The 22644-nt window shown below is 42.0% G+C and overlaps 1 protein-coding gene across 1 annotated transcript in view; it reads right to left on the reverse strand.

The window, feature by feature from the left end:
- CTNNBL1 (catenin, beta like 1) overlaps nt 1–22644 on the reverse strand; it is a 141094-nt gene that overhangs the window by 20767 nt on the left and 97683 nt on the right. The window contains exons 12-13 of the mRNA XM_004687201.2: nt 5963–6060; nt 3868–3948 (exon numbers count right to left, since the gene is read on the reverse strand). Coding sequence (XP_004687258.1) covers nt 3868–3948; nt 5963–6060 — 179 coding nt within the window. The remainder of the gene's footprint in view (nt 1–3867; nt 3949–5962; nt 6061–22644) is intronic.

A 22644-nucleotide genomic window follows, 5' to 3' on the forward strand; every position in this document is an offset into this window, starting at 1 on the left:
GCCTGGCGTGGCATGGACTCTGCATGTAACTTGAGAGCAGGGCCTGAGATGTGGGCGACTTTGCTAGTTGCAGATTATTGCAGGGATGATTTGAACTAAACATGTATAAAGTGATCAGTTTGTCCTATAGTTCTGTTAAGTAATAGATTTTTCCTTGTTGAATATTGCTGCATTTGTGCCAGAGCCTACAGAGTCATACTATTTCTGATGGCGAGTTTAATTACAGAGAAATAAAAAATTAGGATCAAAACTGAGATGAAGAAAATGTAGAAAACGCAGGACTCTATCTTAATATCTATGGCCAAAAATTAATGTTATACTATGAGCACTGATCTTTCATTTACTGTATGCAAACAAGGAAAACAGAGGACTTTCTGACCACCTCCTCTGTGAAAGGCCTTGTGAAAACAGTTTTCACATGTGTTATATCCTGTTACAAAGTCCCTGCATATGTAATGCCCCAATACCCATATAGAGGGAGCCACCCCCAGGAGAGAAGAGAAGGCTGGAGTTGGGGAACCAGAAAGAAGCCTGGCTTCGAAGCCCACATTTTCCCTCTAACACTCTCTGCTTTTGGAACTTACCACTCACCCCCACGCTAAATCTGGCTTCTCCTGGCCCAGGAAAGATCCTATATGTTTCTATCTTTTAAAGTTTAGCTCCAAATTCTGCCTTATCCACAAAGCTTTTGAGGATAACTCTGGGTGAAGATGACTTTCCTCTGCTCCCTGGATGCCTCCACCCTCATCATCATACCCTCCTGGGCCCATTCTTCCATTGGAACCCTGACCTCTTCACCCTGAACCCCTGCCAATACAGGGTCCAGGACCCTGCACAGAGCAAGAGCCTCAGAAACATTTGCCAAATGGTTCTCTCCAAGAAATCTTGGTCTACTGCTAACCATGAAGACCTGCACTGGGTCCATGGAAGTCTAAAGTTAATGGGGAAGATGGTGGCTCTGAGACATGGAAACTCAATACCTGAATCCTGTTATGTGGATCAGCACCCTGACAATGTTATCTAAGGTCTTTTTATTTTTGTTGCAGACTTGGAGAAGCATGTGAGATATTTATTCATTACTGACCTGACAGTCAATGTCATCAAATGCCTTAGAAATAAGCATTCAAATCAACAAATATTTGCTGAGTTCCCAAGGGTGTAGGGCATCCAAGTTTAATGGGGGTAGGGTGGGATGAGTGACAAACTGTTCATGACTTAAGACAGAAGACAGCAGAAGGAGAGGCGAAAGAGGCTGCTTTGTTCCAAGTCACTTTACACCTGTGAAGTGGCCTGTCTGCCAGGACGGAGCCTGACTGCTGGCAGAGAGCACAGCTCACAAATACATCCCTCCCTCCCAGCCTGCCCTGTCTCTCGGAGCAACTGAGTCTGCTAAGCACTAATGGCTTTGGAATGTTTGCCGGTGTCCAGCAAAACGGCCTTGGCATCAAGGAGACAGATGTTGGTCAGGAAATGCAGGGCCCGGTACCTGTGGCACACAGCTCTCTGAGTGCTGGGGAAAGTGGCTGCAGCGATTACTCTCCATCAGTGCTAATCAATTTCACACCCTCTTCAATGCTGATAATAAATAACCTTGTGGGGAAGAGGGCCAAGTTTCCTAATGGCCATGTAAAAGCTACTCCCTGATGCCCAACAGATACTTGGTCTCCCACCAAAAAGAAAAAAAAAAGACACCTGTCTTCCAGCTTCACCTCACTGAAGCACCTAAGGGTGCCAACGCTGGCCTGCTAGGGCGGCTGTCAGGGGCACCTGGCAAGGACACAGGATTCCAGAGGAAGCCAGGGAAGTCTAGCAATTAGGAAAACCGAGCAAGCTGACTTTCAGAATTTGTGCTTGCTTTGCCTTCCTAACAACTCAAATGGGAGGTGCTGCTATTCCCATTTCTTAGATGAGAATAGCAAAGCCTAAAGAGTCAACTCATTCGTCTAAGGTTTCCAGCACAGAACCGGAATTCCAATCTGGCTCCTGTGACTCCGCACCTCATCCTACTTTCCTACTAGGCTGCTGCTTCGCGATCGAGAAGACAACTTTCTCCCTGATCAACTTTGCATTGCTCTTCTAATCCACACCTCAAAATGGCAGAGCTAGCAACCTCAACATGGCAGAGCTAGCAACGGTTGTTTGCCTGCACCTGAGGGAGACTTTGAGCTGGAGGAGACCTCTGAGAGAGCCTGTCGACACGGCGCTGCAGTGAAGAACTGGGGCCACACGGCGTGGTGGCACGTCGGCTGGGCAGTGCTGACAGTAGTGGCTGCACTGAGATTCTCAGTCTCCTGACTCCCAGCTGCTTCCCTACCACTGAAAAGCTCCCCCAGCAGAACAGAGGGGGCTCCCCCAGAGTTCAAGCACTGATTGTTTCGTGGCTGTTTCTTTACAGAAGTCTAGGGAAATTTCAATTTGTTTCTAATTATCATTCAGACAAAGAGAAATAATATATTACTCTGGCACTTTAACAATTGTAAAGTGTCCATCATGTACAAGTCACTGTGAAGAGAAGAAAAGATGGAGAAGGAAAGTTTCATCAAAGAACAAAATAAAGGGTGTGGGGTGTATGGAATGAAAGGACTGTGTGTGGAACATGCTAGTATCTCAAGTTCAGAATTCAGAGTCATGGCTTTTATCTTGTAGTAGTATCACCGTATAAAAGAAGAAAGTCCCAGTAATCAATTCAATCAATCAGCAAACATCTGAGGACTTACGAGGTTTAGAGAACATAGAAAAATCACCAGAAGAAAAAACACAGTCATCTATCTGCTAGGATTCATAAATAAGGTGTACTTTGTGAAAGGGGAGGGATGGATAAGAAGGGCTGAAGAGAAACAGGGCACAGACAACAGGTCATGTCTTCCCCCCAGGCCGTCTCTCACCCTGGCCTGAGGCACAGCTTCAGGGAAAATGCTAGTATAATTCCCAGAGCACACAGTTCTGACACAGTGGATGGGCTAACGCAGAAGGGAGAGTGGTCCTGGTACCACTGAGGTGCAAATGCCTTCAAGGGTATCTTCAGGCAAGAAGAGTGAAAGGAGAATGGAATGATACAGCAAACCACCATCACAAGGAAAATGCAGTCTACTACAGGCTTGGAAAAAAGGTAAAGAAGCATCAGTTTGCAATGTGACCAAAGACTGAAGAATGTCTTGTGGAGAAGAGAATGCAAATCAGACATTAAACAGACATGACAACGGGCCCTGACTAAGAAGATGCAGGAGGATGCACAGAGGCCTGAGATGCAGAGAACAAAATGGAAGCAGATGAGAAATACAGACGGCAGAGCTACACCACTGTAAGCACAGTTGCTCAAGAAAAAATTTCAGCAGGCTTCCTCAGCGACCATCAGACAAGCGCCTCATGCCAGACATTCTGAGCCTGGCATGTGGCTTTACTGTACTGTAGCTGGGCTTCCTTTCTCTCCAGTTTTTTCTAGGAAAATGGGGAGCTGGATTCAATAACCTCGTTTCTTAACTTTTATATCCTGTGATCATCCTTCCTTCAATGCTCCCCCATGACCACAAATGCCAGCCGGAGTATGTACTAAGACACACGGCCAACATGATGCCAAGTCACCCCCTGTGCTTTGGCTGATTATCGAGAAGCTCTTGCCAGGGTGCTTGTGCTATCACCCAGCCTCCTGATCCAGGGTCAGACCTGGGCCAGTTATGCACCTCCTCCCTCTCTCCCCAAAGGGGAGCAGTGAAAACACTGGCTGGCTTTCATCTGCACTGCTCTTACAACAGAGTAGGGCGCACAGGCGTGCAGACCGCACCTAAGCCCTAGCCTGTCCTGCAGAAGACACGTAGGGGCCGAGCGGAGCGCTAGGCAAAAGCTGGCAAAAGACGGAGGGAAACGTACGTGTTTTTCCCCTTCAATCTTCTTGTCGGCCACCTGCATTGCATCCAGGTATTTAAAATGCAACTCCATCAGTCTGTCAACCTGAAAGAGAGATATTTTACGCGAGTGAGTGAGAAGGAAAGAGAATGCCAAGGCAGGAGAACAGTAGAGCTCCTATTCATCTCACTGTCATTCCCTACAAAGGGAGACACACTCGACCACTTCTTACATCCAAGGTGAGCTTTGCTTAGGAACACACCAGGAGCAGATCAAAGGGCTGGGCAGAACAAAGCACATACTTAGGATGGATGCAGTTGGAACAGAGGTCTATTCCCAAAAGGAGAGTCATTCCAAGCCCTTCTAAGACTCTAGGAATTCAAATTGTTAAAAACAAACAAACAAATAAAAAATTCAAGTCCCTTCTTGCAAGGAGGATCCTGAAGTTACATACTTGATATTCACTAAGAACTTTATAGAAATTTCTCTTCTCAAACTGAAACCTTTCATGTTCAGATTCTGCCCCAGAGGTGATCTTTTTTTAAAAAAGGTCTGAGTAAAATCTCTTTAGTTGCATTTGAGTCAGAAGAGAGAAAATTCCTTCAGCAACTTTTAAAAAAGGCCCTGACATTTGCTCAGCACTAACTTAAAAATCAGCTTTAAAGTTAGCAAAAGTCATGCTTCAATTATGGCCTGAGGGACACTCAGTCTGAAAAAGTTTCACTTTTCCCAAGACTTCTAAAAGATTGAAGGAACTCTGTGACGCCAGCCTAAACTATCTTTTTACTAGGTTTGGCAATACCTCATTTTTGGCAACCCTGGTTTTCACCTGGGAGTTGATATTGATTAATAGCAGACGTTGCTTCAATACAGCATCAGACAGTCTAGGAAGACTGCCCAAACCTTCTCTGGATAAAGTGATGACCTGAAGAACCCAGTGTTTCAGTTTATAAAGTACTTCCATGTCTACAATTTCTTTCAACCTTAAAAAAAAAAAAACCTAGCAAGGTACCCAGGGATGATAGACTGCAACCTCAATTTTAAAGATGAGGAAACTGAAGCACAGATGTTAAATGATGTCAGCAGGTGACATGATTGCTACAATGCTCCCTGTTCTAAAGCGATGTCCTCTTTACACTGTATTGCTACTGAGGGTAGAAAAATGGTCCTACCCTCAAAGAATCTTATCTCTCGCCAAAGGAGAATAAAATTTCAGCCCTACCTTGGACACAGGGCAGAAAAGGTTACCCTAAGTTATAAAGGGTCCTTGATTTTACTCATCTGGAATTACCTGTTTACAGCTAGTTGACAAAATATACAGGTTTTCTGAACTCAGGAAGCCTGAGTTCAAGTCCCAGCTCTGTTTCTTTCACTGGTTTGATCTTGCACAAGTCACCTAGTGTTTTCAAGCTTTAATTTCCTCATATGGATATGAATGAAAACTACAAAAGGATACAACCACAGGGTTGTGAACACATATGCAACAGTGAAGGGCAGTGGCTATATTACCCAGTTCATGTAGTTATATAATGGCAGCTCTTATTACTGTTAGAAACATTATGGTTTGGCCCAATAGACGTCATCATAAAATATCTCATCTCATTTACATGATCACGCCCATGTTCCACAGCCTGCCTATCTACGATATCTTGTCATCATGACCACCTTATGAGACTTCATTTAATCTTCCTGATTCTTCAAGATGTACATTATTGTCTCCATGGTCAGGGAAAAGGAGGCCCAGGGTGGTACATATCTCAAAAGTAGCAAAACCAGGTTCAAATCCGAAGCCTAAATCCAAACAAAGCTGAAACTCTTACTTTGTGAATTTATTAAACACCTCCCATCCCAAACTACCACCAGAGTTTCATTATAATATATTCTTGTAGTTCTAAAAGTTCTCTTAAAGTACTAGTAGGGAATACCTTATGCTATTGTGTATTTGAGGTAAAAGGCAAAGTAGCTAGAAAAACTATTGAGATCCAGAGCAATGGAGTCCAGCTGCTGGAGAAGGTATTTTTGGGTGGAAACGCTCAAGCCAACACCGCTCAGGCTGCGGCAGGGAAAGAGCTCAATGCCTGCTCTCTGGTCCCATTCTTACAGTCCAACAGATACCTACCTTCTCACTGTCGTTTTCCGTAAATTTATTCAGAAGCCGGGTTCGCTGCTGTCCTCTCAGGTTCCGCAGGAGGGAAGCCAGGATCGAACAAACATGCTCTGATGTGGGAAGGAGAAAAGAACACGCTGTGATCAGAGCAGCAATTATTACCTCTTCAAGTCTGGTCTGGTTCTACTGAAGGAAGAGTAAGTAGGCCTTCCCTGACCACTGCCATTGATTAATAAGACAAGAACTTAAATCATGTCACTGGAAAACCGAACTGATCTTCTCATATGGCACAAGAAACTTTCAAAAGGGATGATTTCCTTAAGGCCAACATGAACAAGTGAATCAAAATGAAGTTAGAATTTCTATTCTGTCTGAAACAGATTTTTATTGTCCACGACAGAACCTTACACTAATTCCCCATTTACATAAATAACCCATGGATAGAGTATGAATACTAATCATGAGATGAACAAACAGGTCACATTCTATCTTATTCTCCAGTTATTCATAAATAAATATTTCAGAATCCAATAAGAAATGTGATAGTGGCCTGGGCCTCCCTGGTGGCGCTAGGGGTTGGTTAAGTCTCAGCTGACCGACATGGTACAGCAGACCTCTCCTGTCTTGTCTGCTGCTCCCCTCAGCTGTGTGTTTTAGTGGATCTGCCTGTTCTACTTTCCACTCTGCCTCTGGTGAATACTCTAACCCCCTACACCTCTGGCCTACTCCCCAGTTCTTGGCTGCACTAATAAAATACATCTTAAAAAAGAAATGTGATAGGGTCTCAGTGTTATCACTGACATTCTAGCACATTTCCAGTTTAAAGGCAGCTGGACAGTAAATATTTCAAAAATGGTAACAAGTTTTTTGAGTTCACAAAACTCATGGATTTCTACTATGAGCCACTATTTATTCTTCTACCTCAGGGAGAAGTGGATAATTGAAAGGTATATTACAGGCACCAACTGTAAAGAGATCTTTTTCTTTCAAAAAGTTTTTCAAATCAAGAATGATGACCTTGAAAAGTAGGTAGAAGTCTACTCATGGAGAAATGGCAGAGTAAAGTTTATTTTGAAATACAATACCCTCAGTGTAGACAACAGATATTCTATTTGAAAGTTAACTAGGAACATCTTCATATGACAGTTCTCAAAAACTGTCATTTGTCTATTAAAAACACACTTAGTATTTCTACCACAGCACAGGTTTATTTGTATTATTTTCTTTTTCTTTTTTTACCCTCAATCTATTATATTAGAGGTATTCAGTCTTTAGGCTTATCCTCTACCTATGCTCACTTCCCTAGAGAGCTCATCAAGTCCCATGACTTTAAAAAATATTTACACTTTGACAATTGTCTGACTTGTGTCTATAGGCAGCTCTGTTTTTCAAACACAGATTCATGCATTCTACTATCTAACCTCCTTGCTCCCCTCAGTTGTCTAACATGTCCAAACCAAGTTCCTGATCTCTTTCTCTTCAAATCTGTTCCTCATTCTTTTCCATTGAGTTAATGGCAACCAGGTTCTCTGGTTTCTCAAGCCCAAAACAACAGCATTCCCTAACCTCCAGGAACTCCTTATTTAGTGGGGAAAAGGGAACAGTAACTATGGTTCAGTGTAACGAATTTCATCAGTAAAAGGCATAAGGGACTTGGGGCGCACAGGTGAGGGATATCTGACTTTGAAGAATTTTCACTAGAAGTAATAAGCAACAGAAAATCTTAAAAAACAAGAACAACAATAGCCAGGCCAACAACCAGGTAGACGAGAGAACTTTCTAGGCAAAAGGGTCAATAGATGCAAAGGCCAACTTGGATGGGTTCTCACTTACACTTGGAAGGAGAAGGTAGGTCACACGGGCAAAGGTTGATCTTGAAGAAAAGTGATGAGGAGCCACCAATGAATTTTAAAATGGGGAGAAACAAATGAGATCTGAGTTTAGACCAATCCTTTCAGAGCTCAGGAATAGGAAAATATTTCTTGTTCTGGATGAAATATTTGTGCTTCTTATCACGGTTCTCTCTTTGTCTTGGTGATTAGGAAGCTCAAAGATCAGTTTATCAACCACAGAAAACAATTTCTTTTATTGCTTTATTGCTGATTCCCTCCACCCTCCATCAATGGATTCTAAAATTAAAATAACAGCTTCACATGATTAAAAAAAATTACATGGAAAGGTTTAAAAGGCATAGTTATATATTTCTTTTCTTTTCTCATATACTTCTCATCACCTTATTTTCTCTCTCCCAAGGTAAAGAGAAGAACTATAAAGTATCTCGTGTATGTGTCCAAAGTAGGGGAAAAAACTACACAAACACACACACACTTTCCACATCTGCATATACCACCTTTTCTTTTAAATGGCTACCTCGCATTCTACTGAACCTAGTTATCATACTATAATCACACCCTAATCAAGGATGTAATTGTAGCTGTTAGAAATAACGCCGCCTGAAAACTGTGCATGTGTGTTCTGGTGCCCTTTGTAAGTGTCTCCTCATGGTCATTCCTAGCAGTGGGATTGATGAGTCAAAAGGTGTTGATGCAGGAAATGTTGAAAGACACTGACAAATTGTCGTGTAAACAGTCGTACAAATTATACTTCCATTCTCAGTGTGTATGTACCTACATATACGCAAAAATACTATATTAAGTATATATACATACACAGAGATAGACTGAGTGGAAGAGTTAATTATATCGATATTATAAAAATATCTTTCTTCTTTCTATAGCCTCAGATTGGGTATTCAGTGTAGAAATCATGATAAACTGGCATGTGAAAAATGCTATCTTCTTTTAATTAGCATGGTTTTATTCTTTTCTGGTTACGTACCTTTCCTGCTATATTTACTGACCATTTGTAACTGCTTTTTGTCTGGACTTATCCTTTGTCAGTTTTGATGTCAAGGAGCTGTTTGTAAATTAAAAATATTATCCTTTTGTCTTTTGTGTTGTAAATATTTTCCTTGGCTTCACATTTGTCTTCTGACATATTCTTATTTAAAGCTAAGATTTAGTACCACCATACTGTTTTGCTGTAAGCTACTTCAAATTCCTATTTGAAAGTAAGTAGGGTACAATAATAACTGTCACCATTTTTATTATGTATCTATGACAGTCAGCTTATTTGAGCCTGCACACTTTTTGCACTGAATCCTCATAACTAAGCTGTAAGAAAGATACTGTTCTTATGGTAATAGTTCACGGGTGATGTGATGGCAGGAGAACTATGGGTTCTACAATGAATTAATAAAAACAACAAAGAAAGATAGTGTTTTTAGGTCTGTTTTATAGGAAATGTAGACTCCATAGCTCAGAAAGGTTGATCAACGTACAAAAGGTCATGTCCTTGAGTAGTGCTGGGAGATTAGATTTGAACCTAAATTGTCTGACTCCAAATTGTAAACTTCTCCTATGTTATATGCTTCCCACTTATGGAAGGTAATCATCCAGCGTTTCAAGAAGGAACATAACAGAGACCAGAAACTTAACTATGCAAAGCCTAAAGGTGTGCCTCATGTGGCACTCACTGCGTCCTGAAGACAAGCACCGTGCCGTGTGGATTAAAGAAAAAGAATAGTTTTAAGGAGAGGAACATGAAGCAAAAAGCCATATGGAGCAAGCCACAAGTAACTACCCCTCTCTTCTCTTTGGACTACTCTTTCCAGAATGGTTTCTACCAGAATCCAGATTAAGGAGAGACTCTGGCTTTTAGGCATTTCCACAAATACTGCAATAGAGTTTCTCAGTAATTTTCCCTTCTAATCTTGCTGATTATGATGGATGAGAAAGAGCTGCAAGAGAATGTTCTTTATATACTGCAACAAGATCGGAGCTGGTAGCCCAAAAAAGGTAACTAGAAGCTGTAATTTTTAAGGAGGAAAATGTTATATACATTAAGAATCATGTTTTTGGCATTTGATCATATTAGCATGCACTTCCATAGCGCATCCCAGCTTGGAGCAGGAGATACCCTGACTCATTGATATACTAAGGCAAATCACATTTACCTGTTAGTTTGGGATTTTAAATTAAGAGACAGATGTCAATCTTAGGAGACCTGAAGCTGCTGATACTCCTTCCATCCCTCTCTGGTTGTTATGGTTGGTTGTTGGTTGACTGTGCTTGCCAGAGAGGAAAACACTTCAGCCACCCCCAAGTTCTCTCTCTCTCTCTCACACACACACACACAGAGTTTCATTAGCTACTAATAAATGTAGCTCCTTAGGAACAGATTTCAGCCCAAGGTGGTGTCAATTTTTCATGCACCAAGGAGATGGAGAGAGCTGCTGGCACAGAGAGCAGAGGAGATAACAGGTTTATCTGCTGGCCAACACCACTCAGCTGCTCTGTTATTTCGACAGGATAAAATGGAGGTGAAGGATAACTATGGAACTGTCAACACAGACAGAGTGGACCTGGTGGCTCCCATTGCACAGACAACCTTTAAGGCAGGGCCCAGGAAAAGCAGAAAACAGCCCCTCACTACCACCCTCAAGAATCTACAAGGTTCCAGAGAGGAAAAAGCCCAACAGATCTACATTTTCAAGCCAGCAGGTAGGGAAGAAGAGGTCTTGGTGGACTGTTTCTGAACCAGTATTAAAAATCATGCCAGTGTTGGTCCCTGCCCACTGGGTGCCCTGTTCAATAGTATGAGTGCTGGCTACTTCAGACCCTAAACCAGTGAAACTGCCCAGAGGAATGGTTCTGGCCCACTCTTCCCCCACCTTAATCTCTCAGGGCCTCTCAAGGACAATCAGCAATAGGTTAGACCCCTGGGTATATGCTAAAGATTTGACTTGTGGGGACAGTCAGAGTTCTAATTTTTAGAAGTGGAAGGAGAATTAGAAATGTTTGGTTTAACTCCTCTGAGGATTCAAGTATAGAAATTCAAGTCCTGAAAACGGATCTGATTTACTGTGGATCACAAGTAACTGTGTGGGCAAGTGAACTCTGATATGGAGTCTACTTTTTTTTTTTTAAATTATGAACTTTTGAGAGTCTGACAAAACTTAAGACATTCTATCTCCTTCAAAACAGATATACAAATGCTATATTACCATGGGGTTTCAGGCTGTTCCCCTCTCTAAGGGATGGTGTGTCCCAGTCAAGAAGCCTTGACCTAGTAATTTCAGATCAGGTCTTCACAGAACGGTACAACCAGATTGTGGCAGTCACTCCAACCATTTTCTTGGAGTGTGCACCGTTTCTGCAAAGAATGACAAGTACTAGGATTTTCTATCCTTAACCTTAAAAAGGTATGGCCCAAATTCCCATAGGTTAACACTGAGCTATTTAACAGGTCTATCAGTGTCCTACTACTAACAAAAACATGAGTCAACTGAGAGGATTAACTCATGGGTCCTGCTCCAGAAAAGCCAACAAGTGAATTAATTAGTTTATACAGGGTTTTAGTATCAGGCAGACTTGGATTCAAATCTTGCTTCTGACACTAGCTACACTAAGTGAAGAATATGTTGTTTAATCTTTGAGTTTTAGTTTCTAATTCTTCCAGTTCAAAGAACATCACAAGAGACTCTTTCACCTCTGCACCTGTCACAGAACACCTTCATCCAACATGCTTCATTCTGCCTGGGCGTCCTAACTAGCCCCTGCTGAGAAAAACAGGCACTCAGACCACTTGACTTTCTCAGCTAACAGGGGTATTTCCTATAATTCAAGATTTGTTCTAACCCTAAAACAAAGCAAGGCCAACTTCACTCAGGCTCTTTAATTACACAATGAATTAAAGAGCTTATTTGTGGCCGCCTAGAAAGCCAAATACAAGATTCTAAGAGAACCACAGACAGGTGGGCAGCAGCTATTTACTAGTAAGCTCAAGGACAAGGTACCTCTAAACAAAGAAGGTCCTACTTTTTTTTTTTTTTAAAGATTTATTTATTTATTCATACAGAACTGGGGTACAGGCCAGAGATGCGGAGGGTGAGAGGATTCACCAGAGACAGAGTGGGGAGCAGAACAGGCAGATCGACGAAGTACACTGTTGAGGGGAGCAGCGGGCGGGTCAGGAGAGGTCTGCCACGCCATGTGGTCACCTCCGGGGCAGGCGGGAACTGAACTCATGCGGAAGCGGCTTTAGATTCTCAGTGCTGTGCTTTAACCCGCTGCGCCATCAGGGAGGGCCCGGTCCTACTTTTTAATAAAGATATATGTACTTGGCTACGGTTATCATTTGCCTTTTGATCTTCTATAAGAACTGAAAGCACAGCACATGATCTGTAGGAAAAAATGTAAAAAAAAAAAATAACTTTTCCTCCTTCATAACTTTCATAGCCACAGGACAATTAATTATAGGGCACAAACAGGTAGGAATGCCAGAGGGAGGATGAAAGGTAATGAGGTTGGAAAGGTGGGGAGGGGTGAAGATCACAGATAAATATCTAAAATGTGGAACCTAACCAACATCCCAGTGGACTGGTATTTAGATACTGGACGCAGCTGGCAGGTTGGGGAGTGGGTGCAGAGCCATTCTGCTCTCCCAGCTTCAGAGCCTACAGGTGACTCACAGTAGCCCAAACAGTTAAGAAAGACACAGGTCAGTAAGAGTTCTATTCTTAGCATGGACAGTTGCTGTACTTTACCATCAGCCCATGTCTTGGTAAAATTTTGTAGGGCCACTTTAAAATTCAAGGCCATGCTGCAGAGCTGCCGTTGTTTCCATGAAACATCTAAGGCCATTAGCTCCTTTGTTTTAAGGAAATCATACAACAGTGTTCTTCTCTCAATTCTAAAATTAAAACCATCTCCACTTTCTTGCTGAATCTTGCTGATCACCTCTCCCTAAGCTATCCCAGATGGACAGACATCCTGCTTTCTGGTAAGACTCTAGATGCAAACAGGATGTTTAAAATACCCTAATTAGATCGATCCTGACTTCAGCAGTGGAGTGTTGGAATACAGATTAATCTGTTCTATGCCTGGCACTGGCAGCTGAAGTAGCAGGAGGCCCTGTCAAATCAAGCCATAACATTACACTCCTCTGCCTTTATTATTATTTTTTCCCTTTTACATTTCATTATAATGGACATCTGCCTAGCAGGGAATGTGGTAACCCAAGAAGAGTCACGCGTGTGTGCTCAGCCACTCCTGTAGAATACTGATGTAAGTCAAATCACTCTCAAGACAGATGGGTCTGTGTGCGTATCTATCTATTGCCCCTTTTAACACATACATAAAATACATATATTCCTATCCCTCACAAAGATTTACTGAGTCTTGTGGCAGGGACTGGATAGAGGAAGGAGACATCATTTATTGTAAACCTACTATGTTGCCTTTATAAGTAATACCTCATAGAAATCTTATGAAATCTATTTCATTTCCCCATTTTACTGATTAGAAATTAAGAAATTCAGTCAGGAAAAGAAGTTTGCTTTCCAGAGTGTCACTAGAAAGTGACCTAGTTAGTCTCCCACTATGACAAAATTTGGTTTCTTCTAGGGTTAAAAATACCCAATAAGCATATGAAAAAAAGGCCTCAACCTAACTAGTGTGGCAAATAAAATCAAGAAATAGCTCCATTGGGTGATGTCTTCAAAATATTCACCGCAACAGGCTATGAGGAAGGTGAGTTCTCTCTGACACTGCTGGCTACATGAGCAGCGAGGACACAGCATGAGAACAATATGCCTTTAAGAATGTTCCAGTAGGTGGTAAGTTGCTCAAAGGCAGGACAGCATCTTTACTTCTCTACCTTCAGTGTCTAGTTCAATGCCAGAGTTCAGCTCAGGCTGGATTTAATATCCTAACAAAACACCATGTAATGGTAGTAAGAGTTAGTCGGCAAAGTATGTATGTTTGAAAAAGGAGTAAGGGACTCCCTGAGAGTGTCAGGATAAGCCAAATTCTGAAGAATGAGAAGGAATTTATCAGAAAGCCAAAGAGAGAACAGAACTCCAGACAAAACCCAACCGCTCTGAAGGCCTGCGGCTGTGAGGTGCACAACACAGCAGGCTGTAGGGCTGGCGATGGCACAGAAGGTAAGGCCAAGGGGCGCGCCGGCTCCTTGCGTGCCCAACTCAAGAATCTAGACTTTATTCTATAGAATATTTAGTGTAGATGACAGACATAGGCAGCATGATTAGATCTGTGTTCCAAAAATAACCTGGAAGATTTACAGGAGTACACAATGGAGGAAATGCAAGGTCAGAGCCAGGTTATTTAAGAAGTACATGCAACAAGGGTATATCTAAAAGCCAGTTCTCCCAAAGCAAAAAGGGAAAGAGTTTATGATCTTTCAGAAAGAAGTCCAATTTCCTTGCTCCCTTCTCATGGGAAGCAAAGAAGTATGACATAAAGAACACCAAAGCAGATGGGCTTCTCGTTCAAAATTTGAGACACATTTCCTGTGTACTCTGTATGGAACTCTTCTTCATCTACTCTCAGAGCCTCAGCACCCTTATTTGTAAAAGCAGAAAAATGGCCTGGACGACTTATAAGGTTCCCTTTTACTTCACTTTTATGATTTTAGTTATCACAAAAAGATGGGAACAACTACCAAAAGACTCAGGTGATCTACTCAAAAGATAATGAAAACACGTGAGCACAGAAAGACATTCTACTCACAATGGCCCGCAAACTTGAAACAGTGTCAACAGGAAGGGAAAAAAGAACCCATACAATGGCAGGCTAGTAAGCAACAAAGAGGGAGAGACTACTGATGCACACAATAGTGTGCAAGAATCTTAAAAGCAATATGCTGAGCAAAAAAGCTACTGCAAGGTGAGGTGGGAAGGGATCTGACTAGAAATGGACATGAGGGAGCTTTCTGAGGTGGTGGTAATGTTCTGTACCTTGACAGGGTATGCATTAGTCCAAATTCATCAAATGCTGCATTCAAGATCTGTGCACTTCACTCTTCAACCCCCACCCCCCCAAAATTGGAACTCTATGTTAATGATATTCATGATGAGGCTCTAAGTGTGAAATGTACTGATGTCTGCAACCTGGATGGGAGAGATGGACAGACAGGTGACAGAGCAAATATAACTAGCATCAAGGTGGTGGATATATAAGCAGTTGCTGCACAGTTCTTTTATCATTTCTGTATATCTGAAAAATTTCCTAAGAAAACATTAGGAGGAATACAGCAAGAAAAAAGATAGAAGACGTAAACTTGAAATATAAGTCATCAGATTCCTAAAGGTTTATTCCCCCAAAAAGGTCTATTCTCCATGAAAGAAAGTAAATGGATTTCACTGAAATCCATTTAATCGAAAAAATAGTCATAATTAATTCAGTATCTTTTTTTTTTGTTATGAGGCGATTGCATAAACACTGTCTAAGCACCTACTGAGTGCAAAAAATATGACAGGTGCTACTTTTGGTTGACTTATGTCCACACCACAGTTCCCACGGGATTTCTCTTCCTCCTTTCAGAGTACTCTAGCAGCACTAGGCTTTTTTTTTTTTTTAAGTGTGTAAGTGCTAACTTAACTAATTTACAGCCTTGAATCTGCAGGAAAAATGCGTCTTGCAGTAAGAAAGGGATATGTATGCTCAAGAAATACTTCTTTCTGCTACACAACTATTCTCCAAAGGCTCAGAGTAAAAAGAACAGAAAGATATGCCATCTAACATTCCTTCTTGGGACTTGAGCCGAATGCCTGAAGTTCCTAAGGCCAAGTGTCCACATCTCAGGGAAAGTCCATACCTCAGATGGGTTGAAGGAAAACCCCATTAGATTAAGTTCCTGGTCTGTGTATATACTATCATCTCCAGTGGAAAATGACTCTGACCTGCAATTTTTGATGACTCCCACAAGGTGCTTCATTGGTGAAATCAACCTGTTGCTCCAGCAGCAGACGCACTGGGGAATGACGCTGATTCTGGGCAGCACCAGGAAGAATGAGCTGGGCACAGTAACCTCAGGAGTTCAGCCCAGCCAATCTCTGCCCACATTCTTTTTTGACACATTAAAATTTTATTGATTTGCCATTCATTTACAAAAATACATACATTTGGGAGTACAACTTGACACTGCAACAGCACAAGCTTTACTTGCCCCCCACCAAGGCTCCAGTGCCGTTGCTCACCCTCTGGCCTCTTCTTACACTCCTCCTGACCCTCGTCCCAGCTGGCAGCCAGAACAGTTTTCAGAATCTAAGGGTTATTTTGCTTTGTGTTATTTATATTCTGCAAATGAAGAAACCACCACATTCACTTTCTGACTTATTTTGCTAGGGCATAATCACCTCAAGATCCACCCATACTGTCCCCACAGTCATTATGTCATCACTTTTAAATAGCTGAGCAGTATTCCATTGAGCAGATATAACACAATTTCTTTATCCAGTCTTCTTCAAATGGGCATTTAGTTTGATTCCATGTCTTGACTATTGTGAAAAATGTCACTATAAACACAGGGGTGCATAAATCTTCCCGTATTAATGTTTTCATATTCTCTGGCTAAACATCTTGGTGTGGTATTGCTGGATTACATGGTATTTCCATTTTTAGTTTTTAAAGAAATCTCCATATTGTTTTCCATTGAGGGTGTGCCAATTTCCATTCCCACTATTAGGAGGAGGAATGCCTTTCCTCCCACTTCACTGGAAACAACAGGTTTCCAGTTTTTCTGACATAGGGCATTCTCACACAGAGTGAGGTGTATCTCATTGTGGTTTTGATTTACATTTTGTTATAAGTAACATGCCTTCTCTTTGGTGAAGATGTCTGTTTAGGTTTTCTGTCCAGCTTTTGATTGTGCTGTTAGTTTTTTGTTGAGCTGGAGGAATTCTACATATTAGAAATTAACTCCCTGTTGAGTGTGTGATGTGCAAGTATCTTCTCTCAGTTTGTAGGTTGCCTTTTGGCTTTAATTGCAGTTTCTTTCGCTGTACAAAACCTCTGAAGTTTAACGTGGTGGTATTTATGTATTTTTTTGCTTTGGTCCTTTGCCCCTGGAGCCCCTCAAATACCCATGTGAGGTTGATGCGCAGCAGCGGATCACCTATTTTTCGTCTATGTACAGTTTCTGGTCTTATACGTAAGTCTTTGATCCATTTTGAGTTAATTTGTATATGGAACTAAATAATGATCTAGTTCTTTCATTTTTTGCATGTGGCTGTCCAAGTTTCCCAGCACTACTTACTGAAGAGGTTTAATTTTTCCATTGTATGGTCTTTGGCTTCTTTGTCACAGATTAACTGACCATATTTGTATGGGTTTATTTCTGGGCTAAGAGAGATGTTCTCTACCAACTGGCAACATCCTAACTGCCTTTCCAGTTTCTCCTCTTACTTCTATTTCTTATAATAGAATTCGGTAACCTGTCCAGCTTAAACAAACAAACACACACACACACATAACAGCTTCCCTTATAGCTAGGTGTGACCACGTAACTAACTCTGGGTCAGGGACCAAAGATGAAATGGTATACAGGACTCCAAGGGGTGGGGTACAGGACTCCAAGGGGTGGGGTACATGTCCATGTCTGCTGTGTCCTCCCAACCCCCACCTTTTGTTTTCTTGATGTCTGAAATACAGACACTGTAACTGGAACTTTAATAGCCATCTGAGACAACAAGGTGATCTCGAAAATAGAAGCCAGGTACTTTTATAGCTGTCTGGGGTGCATTCACAAGCAAGCAAACTCCTTGGCCTGTGACAAGGATGGCAGAATAGAATGACAGAAGGAACTTGGGCTCCTGATGACACCATGAAGCTGCCAGTCCAGCCCTGTTGACCTCTGGACTTGTTTGACTTGAGAGAGTCGCATGTGTTTCATGTTGTTTAAACCACTTTTGTTTCCAGTTTCTGTAACCAGCAATCAATTGCAATTCCAACTGATACACTAATCCAGTAAAACTGTTTTCTATCAAATCCAAAGAGGGACTCTGCCTCCTGACAGTCCAGTATTTATTCAGAAAAACAGAGTGTACTGTCTCGCTCACTTTTGGTTCAGTCACACATCCCAGTGGGGAAAGTGCTAGAACCACGAGTAACTGCTGGTGATGAGGCACATTCCCTTCTTTCAACCACACTGTCTTGAAAGGTCTCCTCAGAACATGTTTTTCTATTACATCCTGGAGAACCTGAGTGGAAGGACTGATGCAGCTTTTCTTCTTCCTTTTTTTTATTTAACCTCCATCCTTGTAATGGTAGAAATAAATGCCTGATGTTCCAGCTCTTCTCCACATACCCACCACTACTGCACCAGTGGCACCCACACCCAGTAGTATTCTGCAGAAACACATGGCAGGGACTGTGACTCACCAGACTGAGGCCTGCAGTGCGTTCCTTTGATGAAAACAGCTAAACCTCAGTTGTGGCTGGTGATAGTTACCTTCCTATACACACTTTTAGGAGCACTTAATCTAAATTAAATCGACTCTGTGACCTAGAAGTTCTTGCAGGTGTTAAAAACACATCACGCAGTTACCACTTTTCTCCCTACTCACACCCAAGCAAGACACACAAATCTTTAGATCCTAAAACGAGACAATGCTCTCGAATGTTTGTACTGTAATTTTACTATTTTTAAAAAGTGTCCACTTGTCATTAGCTTTCCGTATTCTCAAATAGCGCTGCAAAGTTGGGAAAGCACAGCAGGACCCTGTCAACAGCCTGGTCCAGTATTACCTGGATGTGGCTCTCCCCAAGGTTTAGCACAGTGCCAGAATTCTCTCATACTCTCCCTCTTTTCAGTGAGTCCATCTCTACTCCAATTTCCCCCTTTCCAACTATCACCCTATCACGGCGCAGGACAGCTGGTCAGCACAGACCCAAAGCAAGGGAGGTGTTTTCCCGCTCCCCTGAGTGCTACCCCTGGATGCCTGCACTAGACCAGAAATCCAATTTAGATTAAAAAAAAAAAAAAAGGTAGAAAAACCCACTTATAAGGCCTTCAGGGAATGATCTAAACCCAGCTCTTCATTCCTTTCATCTTATTCACCAGTTCTGCTTTTTGAGCTCTTCAAACAGCGTGGCCTCCTCCTCCCATGCTCCCCACATTTAGCAGCAAAGTCCTGTAAGCTGCTGCAGCCTCACCAACTGTTGAGCTCCACACACTCCAAACTCCAGGGTTCCCGCTGACTGCCACAGAAAGACCTGCTCTCACATCCGAGGCAACCTTATGGTCATTTTCTTGAAGTCTGACTCTTAACCCTGCTTCCATCAGCCAGTAATGTGGTGGAGTGAAAGGACAGACGCATTTCAGTGCGGCACTAACAGTCTTTCACTTCTAGTTTAAGATGAACAACTAAATCATTCTATAATCTTACATGTACAAAAACTACTGGAAAAAACACATAGTTATCTCTGTGAAGATGCTTCGGGATCATATTCTAACAGGGATCAAACTTGTAACAGGAAGGAGATAAAAGAACCTGGTTAATTCTTTAAAAGTATATGGTAACATCCCCATGCTGTTTTACTAACTGAACATAATCAACAACTGGAAATATATAAAGTTCTCTGTCTTTATCACTTTCTTACAAGTCAATCTTTCCATATACCCAGTGTAACCATTTAACAGTTTTACAAATAGAGAACTGAGAAATAAAGGTCTGAGAAATCTATGTGCCTTTCCCAATGGGCTTTCTTAAGAGGGGGAAAAGAAATCCCATTTACTATTGTTTTTCTTTTTTAAAATCTTAACCAGATTGCAGTGGTAGGCCGTCACACTCTTTCTCACATAACATGCATGACCATCTTTGGAGTAAATTATTCTGCTCACTTTACAGATGAGAATAAGGCTCAGAGAGGTTATACATCTCGCCCAAGTTCTCAGAACCGGTAAGAGCCAGGGACTGAGCTGACTCCCAAGGCCAGTTTTCTTCTCACATTGTCAAGAAAATGGTAACTTAAAGTTACTGGCATCCAAATTTTTAGGGTACTACTTAGCAAAGTTTAAACAGAGTCCATTTTGAACAAAGCTATAAATGGAAATATCAATGTCCCTTTGTTTTACACAAAACAGATGGTTTCTGGCAAAAACTAGCTTCAAAGTAATTTCTGTGAAACAAATCCTACTTGTCTACCACTATGGAACCAAGAAGCATTTGCCAAGGAAAGATTTAATTATAAATATCTGGTAAAGGAGAATGATGAGCAGCCTCGGCAGATGCTGGGCACGTTTTCAAGCAGCAGCGGTGGCGGCAGCATGTCCTTGCTGGTCGTGGTACCTGGGAGCACCCCTCAACCCGGCCAAGTGCTCTTCCCTGCTCAGTGAGCCAGCCCCACCAGTTCCAAGGAATTCTTCCTGCTCCAAGGAAGCCTGTGACATCACCTAGGTAGCTCTCAGAAGTGATGTGTGGTAGAGAAAGCCACACACTGGAACAGGGACCAGGAAAGAGATTTTAATCTCCAGCTTGGGGAAAACTTCAAGAGTAATCAGTCTTACATGGAAGGGAACAAAGGGAAGTGTCAAATGTCAAGACCGGAGGAGCCACAACAGCTTGGCTGCTGACAGGGAGGGGGTTGGGGGACAGGAGGTGGGGGATGGCAACAGAAGGCCAAGTGGGCAGGTCTTCTACATCATGCTAAGAAGTCTCAGCTTCACCTAGACCTCACTAAGAAGCCTTTCAAGGATTCCACAGCAGAGTCACATGGCCAGATTTTTAGAGACGCCTCAGGGAGTGCATCTGTGTCATCTGGGTGTCTGGGGGAAGCAATTTGATGGAGTGGAGAGAGGCAAGAATTCCAACAGTGAATCTGTTCGAGATGAAGGATGTCTCAATCATCTAAGAAAAAAACTAAAGGGACTGAGGATAGTAGGGCCATAGGAATTACAGGAAGAGCAAATTTGAAGTTTTTTTTTTTTTATAACTATGACTGATTATCATCAGATGAACTTCAAAGTTAGTACAAAAGAAGAAGTCTGATTTAAGGAGCCCAAGATTGGGATTAGCAGAGAAGAATCTATAAAAAAGTTCTTGAAAAGGAAAATAAATTTTGTTGATTTATAGGAAAGACAACAGCATGCAAACTGGGGCTCCTTCCTGACTTTCTCAGTTTTTGAAGATCTGAGACATACACGGCGGTGACACTATGGCTAGGAGTGTCTGCCTGCCGAGGCGGTTTAGGACACGGCCGTTCTGGCACAGATCTCTGTCCTCCCTGCTGGCCTTGCCAAAGGTCATCCCTGTTCACCTTGACAAAGACACCCAGTAGTCTGGCTCATCAAGCTTTAACTCAAACCCTAAGACCCCACACAGGAAGGCCTTTCCTAGAGTCCCATCACTTTCAGTGCCTTTGCACATGCTAATCCCCCTGCCTAAAGCCTCTTCCCTTGCTCGCCCTCTTGGAATATTCCTGCTCACTTTCACTCTTGTCTCAGGGGAGATTTCCAGTGCACTTCTCACTTCTTTATTTCTTCCAACTGCAACTGTATCTATCTCCTTTAGAGTCCTTGATATAATATATATAGCGATCATTATTTACATATTGTTCCCCCCACTGAAAGGTGAGCACCTCTAGGGTGAGGCCTGGGTGGTTCCTGTGTGTCCCCCAGGATTTAATACTTTGCCTGGCATCACTAGCTGTTCAAAAAATATTGGTTGAAGAACTGAATGAAGAGTGAATGAATCCTAACGATGAACCACAGCTCCTCATGTTCACATGTGGGCATGTCACTTACAGCCGAATTCCAAGCTCATTACTTATGCAATGCCTTCTGGAACTTGGGACTCCGAACAGAGATAAGACATGCCAGGGCTACATATTTCCAGATCCACTTCTTAAGTAAAGACCATCCCTCCTAGGTATGTTAGAAAGAGGGCTAAGATTTGTTAAGCCTCACAATCTGTGAGGTAGACACAAATATTCCATTTTTTAGATCCTGGCTACTCCAAATGTAATCAAGAGACCAGTAGTACCATCACCTGTGCTGGATGGAAATTACACAATTTCAGACCTCACCCTGAATCTGCCGAGCAGAATCTGCATTTCATAAGATGCCCCAAGTGATTCATCTGCAAGAAAAACATTGAGAAGTACTGCTGTAGATGAGGAATCTGGGATCGATGAAGCTAATTATTGTGCCTTAGGTTACAGAGCTTGAATTAACAGGGATCTGAACTCAGAATATGTTCTGAAAGGCTGTGCTTTTCCCACTACACTGTTATTAAGAGCCATGCCAAGCTTACACTGGAAAAGAAAAACAAAATATTTAGGAAAGGTTTGCTTTTGCAATGTTCATTATTTAAAAATAAATAAATAAATAACCAGTAATAAAAAATTTTCACATCCCACATCGCCAAATACAAAAAACTTAGAGCGTTCTTGCGCTGCCAGGCCAGTAATATTAGTTTTCCTATTACAAGAAATAACTAAAGGTAGTGAATTACTGTTTTGGTGATTAAAAATCATTTAACTTTTTAGTTTTTGGTGTGTCTCCTTGAGAGACTGAAGCACGCTATTCAAGACACAGGTTTTAGCAGGAGCGTATTTAAATTGTATGCACAATTTAAGAAAGTACTTAACTTCTCTGGGGCTGTATCATCAGTAATAAAACAAGCTAATGATACCCCACACAGAGCTGCTGTTAGGGATAATGACATCATGTATATTGTGGAAAAAGCAAATACTCAGTACATGTGAGAACCATCGCCACCATCACTGTCAGCAGCAGCCTCTGACTGGCTGACACATTGTCAGGAAAACCAGCCTGTTAACAAGGCTAGCAAATACTGCTATTCTACAAGTTTCTCAGCCAGCAGGCATACT

Source organism: Condylura cristata, unplaced genomic scaffold (assembly GCF_000260355.1).
Source record: "Condylura cristata isolate star-nosed mole 26May11 unplaced genomic scaffold, ConCri1.0 scaffold00022, whole genome shotgun sequence".
In the NCBI taxonomy this organism is placed as follows: Eukaryota; Metazoa; Chordata; class Mammalia; order Eulipotyphla; family Talpidae; genus Condylura; species Condylura cristata.